Source organism: Poecilia reticulata, chromosome 13 (genome assembly GCF_904066995.2).
Source record: "Poecilia reticulata chromosome 13, P_reticulata-male-v2, whole genome shotgun sequence".
Lineage (NCBI taxonomy): Eukaryota > Metazoa > Chordata > Actinopteri > Cyprinodontiformes > Poeciliidae > Poecilia > Poecilia reticulata.
The window spans coordinates 26,665,770-26,675,118 of NC_088842.1; the positions used below are offsets into that span (position 1 = coordinate 26,665,770).

A 9,349-nucleotide genomic window follows, 5' to 3' on the forward strand; every position below is an offset into this window, starting at 1 on the left:
ATAAAATGACTTATTCTGCATCTACTTTGTGCCTGTTTTTGGAGTCCTTTACCATTTGGCATCTGTAATCCACTCAATATCAAGAATAATGAATTCTGTAGGAGAAATAGTTTAATTGAAAATCAATAAAGATTAGAACAGAAAACTGGCAATTGAACTTGCTGGACTTCCCATTTACTTAAATTTGTATACTTAAATTATTTAGTGTGATTTCTAATCTATATATATTTCACAGTTTGAAGTCAAGCTGAACAAATATTCTGAGTTTGGTCTAATATTCAGCACCTGAAATGTTAAATATCCATTAACATGGGAAAGGTGGTTGGTAATGACTAATAAATAGCAAGTGGAAATAAACTTTTCATTTGTCAAAAATATTTTTACCGAGGCTTTTCAGGTGAAAAATATGAGTGCCATTATTGATCTAAAGATTTTAATCATCAGCTGGCAGCCTAAAGCTAAAGCTGGACCATAAAGGGACACAACGTGATGCAGTTTCACAAAATGGGGGAACGATACCAAGTTAGGATCACACAAATTAATTTCCAATTTATTACTTGTTTTGTTCACCTCACACACACAGAAGAAACCTTTATCATTTAAAGTAAGGGTTTTAAGACAATTCTTCAGTAAAATTGCACAACAAAAGGCAGTATTACAGCTTGTATGTTAATACAAATATCAGAATTTATAGTTATACTTCATACCATCAAGTTAGGCAATATTTTAATCTCCTTAGTGGAATGTAGGAATCTTCTTTAAGGATGATTAAAGACAAATGAAAACTTCAAAACATTAAAGTTTCAATTTATCCAACATGTTAGACTTAACATTGTTTATAAGCACACTAAGAGATAAATTGTTAAACTTCACTGACAAAACCATTATATGTGATCATCAAAATTAAACGATACATTTTTCTTATAGACCAATTTAATCTGATAGGACAAAAATATTCAAGGTTTTTAAATATTTACCCCATTTGTAAAATATTGCCCTTAATTTAAATATGGAGAGCATATCAATGTGCTTCAAGTTTTGGTTTCCACTTTCTGGATGTTGATCCAGCCGCTGTATGTTTAAAGTGCTTGAGAGCTTTACCAATGTGCGGAGTATGCACATCACAGTAGCTACCTAGCAAATATAGAGCATGTTCTTATAAATAATGAGTATTAAATATAGACCTGATTAGTAAATAAGTTTTAAGGCATTGTTGAGAAAACGAGGCAGGATATCAACAGCTATTTGGTGAGTTTCTCCACTTCCTTCCCGTTTGGTGGTTTGTCCTGAAGCTTGTAGTCTTCCAAAATAGCCTGTGCCGTTTGCTTCCCAGTTCTTTTAACCACAGCTTTGATCCCCAGGTTGTCAATGTTGAAGGCAGTAATACCGACATTAATGGCAGAATTTACAGCGTTGTCCGTGGCTTGTCCCGCCGCTGTGCCGTACCTTCCAAGTTGGCAGCAGAGTCAAATTGGGTGAGAGGTCAGAGTAAGAGATAAGAGAATTAATTAGTATGCAGTGCAAGTACTGCAAAGATGCCATGCAGGAGTTCCACTTTACAATTACACCCAAGCAAGTTCACAAACCAAAAATAATTTTTTATTAGCAGAGGTTTTCTGCAGATATAGGAAATTAGGCAAATGCTTAAATTAATGCTGAAGCTCTTTAAATTCTCACCTTGCTTAATGAATCTTAGAATAGTTTAATACAACCAAAATTATTCAAAGTAGAAAGATGGGTAACACTTTGACGGAATGTGCATAAGACTCACATGACGCCTGTCATGAACATGAAGGAGTCTTTATGAATGTCCATGACTGTTGTTATGAAGTGTCATTCAGTAAATAATGACACTTTTAAAGCAAAGTTGTTTTAAGTTGCCTTGAAAGTCCATTAAAAGTCCCAACTTTGCATTATTTTGGAAATAATGACACTTTAATGTAAGGTTGGCACTTTTAAAGCAACTTTGCATTAAAAGTCTCATTATTTACCGAATGACACATCATGACAACATTCATAAAGACTCCATGTTCATGACAGGTGTTATTTCATGTTTATGACAGTGTCATGTCAGTCTTATGCACACCCCATCAAATAAAGCGTTACCAAAAGTAGCAAAACTCCAGTATTGAGCGTGTATTCATAATTTACAACAGAAATTTGAAATGGTTATGTTTAATTTGTATAAGACCCAACTTCAATTGATAGAGAATGGAGAGATGTCAGTCAACCAGAAATCAGTGAAGCAGCATACTGAGGAGAATGAGCACAAGTGGAAGGGAAGTAAAGTGAATCAGTGCTGAACAGGCCTGCAGAGTGGATTGTGAAAAAAAATTTTTGGGAAAAAAGGGGAACCATGTTTAATTAGTGTCGGAACAAGTTAAAAAGCTGTGTATTGTTAGAAAGAATTACTGTTCTTCTCATTAGATGTATCAAAGACGTTTTGTAGAGCTCTATATCTGAAAAGCAAGTTGAGGAGGAATACAAGTGAGCGTTTGATTTAGCTTCTCTTGTGCAAGAGGTTATTTGCAACATACAAAAAAAAAAAAAGTCTTGTAAACAGAGAATGGTGGAGAAAATCCTTTTCACAAAAACTTACTTATGTTTTATGGTGGTGACTGTTTCTGCTGCAACATTTGTGGTGATGTCCTTAGCAGCTGCTTCCAAACCATTCCAAACAGTTGCAAATCCTAGTAACAAGAAAAATAACTTTTTTCTTTCTTTCTTAAGAACACTTTTCTTGCTTTTTTTTAACAAGTCAAGCAAAAACAAACCTTTACAATGGTTGGATCCAAATAAATAGCCCAAATCTGGTTTTGTAATGTTATAGAACTATTTGGCACAAAAAGATGGAGCCGATTGCATCTTTTTGTACCTGCAAGACTCAACAAGTCTTCTGATTGTTTAAATTCAAAATTGAACAGGAAAAAGGGAGCTACAAAACTGCAAGCACGCTTTCGCCTGGGAAACCTTTTACCAATACTTTGTCAACCACAAACATCAGTGCATTTATAGTAAATTTATGTAACAAACAGAAAATGGTGCAGTACTATAGTAATCTTTAGATGAGGCACTAATCATTACCAATAAATAAAACGGCTTTAAAAATCATGCATCTTTTCCTTCTACTTTACAATATTGTCCTATCTTGAATTTCCCTACTGTAAAAAATACAATGACAATAAGGTTTGTTGTTGTAATGTTACAGGGTAATATCTGAACGAGTTAAAAGGCAATTAATACTTTCAGAGAGTATTCTATAAACTCCTTAGAGGCAACAGAAGTGTAGCTTGACCTTACCTTGCACTCCACTGGCAGCCACCACCATCGCTCCGTCCATGTTTGAGCGCCCGTCTTTGTCCTTCTTCATGGACTCAGGGATCAGTTTGCCTCCGTGTTTTTTCACATGAGGAGCCAACTCTCGACCAACACAGTTAGCCACAGTACACACACCGTCCACTGCACAGGAAGAGCGCCACTCAATTAGAGGCTCGCCACAAAACCCACTGGTCACACAAGGTCAGTAAAAAACATGCAGGCAGGAAGTCGTGTCAGTCACCTAGAAACTGGCTGACTTTAACAGCGCCTCCTGTTGCTTGCTTGGCCACGTAGAGGCTTTTGGTCACGGTGGGGCTCACATCAGTGGGCTTGTCCTCTGGAGTGATGTGTTCCCTGAGCTTAGACGCCCCTTTCTGAATAGCCTTGCCTGTGTACTCAGCCCCTTTGACCAAACCCCAGCTTAACCAGGAAGCACCTAAGAAGATCAAAGAGGGTCTGCCTCGATGCACTTCTGAGCACTGGAATTTCACACAAATAACAGTATGTAGATGTTGGGATTTAAGGACAGAACATGACCTCACCAGTTAAGATCCCACTCGCCACTTTTTCACTCCACTCAGGCAAAGATTTCTCCTCCTCGGTTTCTGCAGACGCCGCCTCATCAGCTGCAGGTGGTCTCTCCCTCTCCTCAGGTGCAGCAATGGATACCTTCTGACTGAGATTATCAGAGTCTCCAGCTTCATCTGGGGCCTGACCAAACACACACATGTATTGGTAAGCAACTGAAAAACGACTAAACAGTGTATGAAAATAATCTGTTTTCAGCCCAATTCGTTGGAAGAAAAAGAAATCTGGCTCCCAGTTAATCCAGTACAGAAAACAGAGAGCGCCACAGAACACAACAGCTCCTCTCATTCTGGGACTCTCATCACAAAGCGCCATCTGTTCACCCCAAACAGACGGCCGTTTAAAAAAAAAAAAAAAGGCAGACCAAAGTTGGAGCTGAAAATCTCAAGTCTTCTGCTTGTACTAAAAATAAAAATAATAAAAAGGGCTTACTCTTTGACAGGATACCACATCCATTAGAGAAGATATCTACCCTGACTGCATTCGTGGAACGTGACCTTGTCTGGCATTACTCTGAAGCGGCATCTCTCCTTCCACAAAGACTGAACTGACGTTTGTCTTTCAGCTGAGGCTCTGAGCTTGTTTGAAGTGCTGCAGATAAGAGCATTATGCCTGATTAATTCTCCTCACCTGCCAGTATCAAATCCCCCCACTGCTGAGGCAGGGGTAACTTCGGGAGGGACGCCAGATCAGAAGTAAGTAGGACCAGGCGTTTCTTGCTAGGTTAATGTGATTTAGAGAAAAATTGGGAATCGTCTTCGGTCAGCAGCCTTTACATGACCCGAGTACAACAAAAAAATCTTTGGCTCTTTTCCGTTAAGAGTCAATAAAATACAAGTAAATGCCAAAAATGCAATTATTTAGTAGCCTGATGACGTTCCTTCCAAAGTACCCTCAGGCTTTAATGTTTATTAGGATTTTATGTGATTAATGCAAAGTAATGATGCATACTCATACAAATCTGTATAGTGGTATGCATTTGTATAACCAAACCCTAAATAAAATCCAGAGAGCTTAACCGCCTTCAAAAGTCATAAGCTCATTAGTAAATAGAGTTAGCCTGCAAGTAATTTAATATCAGTACAAATCCAGCTGTTTTGTGGAGACCTCAGAGTGAACAAAGAGTCATAAAAACCCAGGAACATGGCATGTCAGGGATACAGTGGTGAGGAAGTTTATGAAAATTTGCTTCAGTGTCACCATCCTATATGAATATTGCCGTTGTGGCTGGTAACCAGTGTTCTTATACATTTCATTATCCTTTTGTCACCTTGGGGGGAAAAAAATGACCACACCGCTGACATCACCTCCCTGCTATCACACTCTTAGCTTGCCAGTGAGCAAGAGCAGACGCATTTTGGTGAACAAAGCTCAGAGTTGGGCTAGAAATTGTAACTAGTGATCAAAGTGTTGACTTTCAAAGTACAGAGATGAGAACATTTTAAATGCCCGTTGTCCTGTTGTGAGTCCAAGTTATGCGTCACTTTCCTAGAATAGCTCTCTGTGCCTCCCAGCAGCACAAGAGGATTTGCTAAAAGCAAATTGTGTAAATGTTCCCTAGTGACTTTCAACACTGAGAAGCACAACAGGAATAAATGACAGCAAGTTGGTGATGCACATCTAGAAATGAAACCTTGCCAGATTTGTGCATGTATTTTGAGAATATATGTATATTTTTAAATCATCAACTGGTGTTGATGCAGACATTACACTGACCTGAACCCTGAGGTCTGTCATCTGAGAGAGCAGGTTCTTAAACAAGGCTCGGTCTGCTGCAGGGAGCTCGGACGACAACACGACCCCGACGTAGTAACCCGGTGCCGGCGCCATCATGTCCGGAAACATAAAAACTCCGGTGTTGCACTCCAGCACTGGAGAGTTCACAGACATGAGAGGGTAGAGCCAGTCACACACCTGTCATGACGAAAAGGACAGTTAGGAAAACACCTGAAAGTGACACAAGAGATGGTGGTTTTCTGTGACACAACCATATTCTTTATGCCTAAACAACGTGCCTATGTATGGCAAAACACAACGGTGGGCAAATTTACACAGAAGTATTTATTAACAGGGAGAGGTTGTTTTTAGGGCTTTATTCAAGCTTGATTCAGAGAACACTGCCGTCTTTTGATTGTTGCATGTCTAACAAGGTTACAGGATAAGCTGGGTTTATTCCCTCCCACTCATGTGAATCACTGATGTCACAGAAGGACAACGGGGAAATTCCCCACTGAAGAGTAAAATTTCAGCCTCATGACCCAGCAGGAAGACAAAAAAAAACAAAAACAAAAAAAAAAAAAATCTGCAAAATATAATTTAACACAACATTACATTTATTCTGTCCTGGCTCGATCTGTGTTTTCAGTAATAAACTAATTTGTTGACATACTTTTGATTAGTTTGTCTTATCAGGGTGTAGTGCGCACACAGCCTCCACGTTAAACAAATCAATTTAGTGGTTCACAGACCAGACAACCACTAAAACAAACCAATAATGTTGGCTCTAGAGGCCCAAGCTTTGCTTAAATGTATTATTCCTTTTCATTGCCTCTGAATGCCATGTACCACTAATCAAAACTCTAAAACCTGGATTCAAAGCATTTAGTGATTAGGAACAGTGTGACAGGTCTAATCCTGACCAGGTATTCTCTGCTGGATGACATCATAGTCAAAGGGATTAAGGTACTCACGTGATTGTTTACACAAGGCAAGGAATATTGATTATTAACAAACCAATGTCCTCTCCCAGTCAAATAGATCTGGAGTCCATCTTAAAGTCAGATTAAAGGCCACAAGACTAAAATCAGATGGTGACACAGCAGTAAGAGTTGTTTAGACCTGTTGCATCACACAGGCCTAGGAAGGTGGCCTATAATCATCATCATCATCTGAGGCTCTGTATAAAGATGGCGTTCTGTCCTACCTGCAGAAATGCTGGTGGTCGACTTGGCATCCTGTCCGAGGGATCACTGGTGAACTTCACCAGCCGCAGGTAGCCGGGGTATGATGGGGCGCTTACTTGCCCCTCGGGTGTGACAAAGAATATCTGAACACCACTAGGGATGTAAAGCAGCTCTTCTCCGTCCTCACCCACACTCTGGGCAGATGAGGAGGAAGTAGACGTACGACTATAGAAATCATCCCCGACCACTGACATCTCTCCTGATTCTGTGCCATAAGAGATGGAGACATGGCCATCAGCAGCCTGAGGAGAGTAAGCTGGGGGTCGCTCAGCTGGAACCACCGCAGTATGGCTCGCAGCTTCGCCTCTTGCAGCTCCTGTGGCGAGGCATGGCGGGGCTGGTCTTTCTGGCTTTGCTTTGGTGTCGAGCTTTGGATAGAGACCTCCAGAAGACACGTGTGCACCACCACTAGCACTCTGCGTGGGTGCAGACTCGAGGTCAGAACTGGTCTCCAGCATGGCAAGGCGTGTGGTGATGTTGTTCAGCGTCTCCTGCATCTTCTGCTGCATTCGCCGGGCCGATTCCCAGGAGCTGCCAACGCACTCCTCGCCCCCAGAAGGCACGCTGATGCCCCTGAGGAGATGCTGTCGGCCTCGCTTGTAGAACTCCAGAGCCTCAGACTTTTCCCCAGCTTCATCTGCTGACAGTCCTTTATTGATGCACTCAAACCCTCTTTCATAGCCATCTTTGATCACTTGGAGTCTGGCATTATCAAATGCATCTTGTTTGGCCTTCTCCATGCCCTCTGTCACAAGGAATTTCAGACATTATAGAAGCAGAAGCAAGCAACAGCACTAGTGGTATTGAGATAACCTTTAAACTTTACTTTAAGGCAACAAGTTGCTCAATACTTTACTGGTACTACCTACGCGACTCAGGATATATAAAAGTCTAAAATGTTCTCATTAGCGTCCCAACATGCTAATCCTGATGGCTAAACCCGAGCCCACTACAACTAACATGTCAGTATAAACAAAATAGGCTTTAACTCCTGGATTTAAGAAGTCAGCACTTAATATTCCAAGAAAAGAGAGAAAGAACTCTGTTAACATTACACTGACAGCTAATAGTGACTTCATTAGCATGCGTAGCTTCTTACCTTAGCGGGTCAAGTATCTGTGAACAGCTCAACTAGCCGTCGTCTTATCTGTCTTTTATTTCAGGTACTGAATAGTATTAGCTCGACAGACACACCTGTTTGCTAAAGTTAAGTAGATTCTGCTGTTTGACGACTCCCACCAGTAAAGAGCTGTATTTTGATGTCGCAACACGTACCCATGACCCTTCGAAGCAAAACTGCAGTGACTGGAAAAGTGACGCTATCATTACATTTCCTAGTGGAACTGTGGTTTTATTGTGAAAGTATTACCAGGAAGTACTTGAAGTCACATGAATCGAGAACTGATTATTTTCGCAGTTCTTCATTGTGACCTCTGAAAGGCAGCAAAAAGTAACACTTTGAGTTGGATTGCCATCTGACATCTTTCTCTCTCACATACCATTATAGCAAGCAAACTAACTATATAAGGTTTTACGGCTCTATACAAAATTTATTGTGGCAAAAGTGGCTAAATTGGAAAGGGTGTTAGTCTCTGATGTCTGCCGCCATCTTGTGGTCATTATCTTAACTACAACACACCATTTGTTAGATTTTTTTAATTTTTAGTTTTTCTGTTTTAGGGAAATACTTTCAGAATAAATGCCTGAAACGCAGATGGACGGAAGTGAATGGACCTGCAGGTTTAATCTCATTGAATGCCTCACTCATGTCAAAGCTGGTTGTTCAGGAATTAAGTTGAATGAGTCAAGCCTCTATTACGGTGTACATTTTAGGACATCCTCGGGTTGCGAAGACTTTTTATTCTGATGCCCAGAGGTCCTGACAGATTTTTGAGGTCTTCCAGTAAACATATTGTTAGAATCAGCTGCAAGTCAATATGGCCGTGTCCACACAAATTCTCTCCCACGAGAGTATAACATAATATAAAACTCAAAAATCTAAATAATTCCCTCCCGCGCCTTTTTAAAGTCATATATTTTCTTTTCATGTTACCATACATATGCATGTCTTTCGAATCAAAATTGTTCTGTCAAAAAGAATTCGGTTTCTCTTTATTTTACTTTGTTTTCATGGTGAACAGGAAGTGCTAGTGAAACAACTTCAAATCAGAAGATAACTTAGGTAAAATTTGTTCTATGGTCTGTAATGAATGTTATTTTTTAGACACTTCAACATTTACTATGGAAGCCCATTTCCGCCATGAAAAAAAAAAAAAAAGCTAAACAGGAAGTCATAATTATGAGATTTAAAGTCATAATTTCGACTTTCAAAGTCATAATTATGAGATTTAAAGTCATAATTTCGACTTTCAAAGTCATAATTTCGACTTTCAAAGTCATAATTATGACTTTGAAAGTCATAATTTCGACTTTGAAAGTCATAATTATGAGATTTAAAGTCATAATTTCGACTTTCAAAG

General features: G+C 39.7%; 1 protein-coding gene across 2 annotated transcripts; it reads right to left on the reverse strand.

Annotated features, from left to right (window-relative positions):
- Positions 1-523: 523 nt before the first annotated feature.
- Positions 524-8,171, reverse strand: spartb (spartin b). Of its 2 annotated transcripts, XM_008426304.3 has the most exons (9): positions 7,969-8,171; positions 6,830-7,614; positions 5,623-5,820; positions 3,861-4,029; positions 3,560-3,754; positions 3,301-3,459; positions 2,600-2,690; positions 2,413-2,459; positions 1,186-1,446 (listed from the first exon to the last, which is right to left on the reverse strand). In XM_008426304.3, exons 2-9 carry the CDS (start codon positions 7,607-7,609, stop codon positions 1,406-1,408), a joined length of 1,680 nt encoding a protein of 559 aa, XP_008424526.2. In that variant the 5' UTR covers positions 7,610-7,614; positions 7,969-8,171; the 3' UTR covers positions 1,186-1,405. The 2 variants fall into 2 exon arrangements, with proteins under 2 accessions (XP_008424524.2, XP_008424526.2); XM_008426302.3 differs by lacking the exon at positions 2,413-2,459 and having other exon boundaries at positions 524-1,446; positions 7,969-8,169.
- Between the last annotated feature and the right edge of the window lie 1,178 nt (positions 8,172-9,349).

Coding starts and splice junctions, on each gene's coding strand:
- spartb (XM_008426302.3), bottom strand. CDS start 7,609: ATGGAGAAGGCCAAACAAGATGCATTTGATAATGCCAGACTCCAAGTG. Junction 5,821..6,829: donor GACCACCAGCATTTCTGCAG/GTAGGACAGAAC, acceptor TCGTCATGACAG/GTGTGTGACTGGCTCTACCC. Junction 2,691..3,300: donor GGCTGCCAGTGGAGTGCAAG/GTAAGGTCAAGC, acceptor TCTTGTTACTAG/GATTTGCAACTGTTTGGAAT.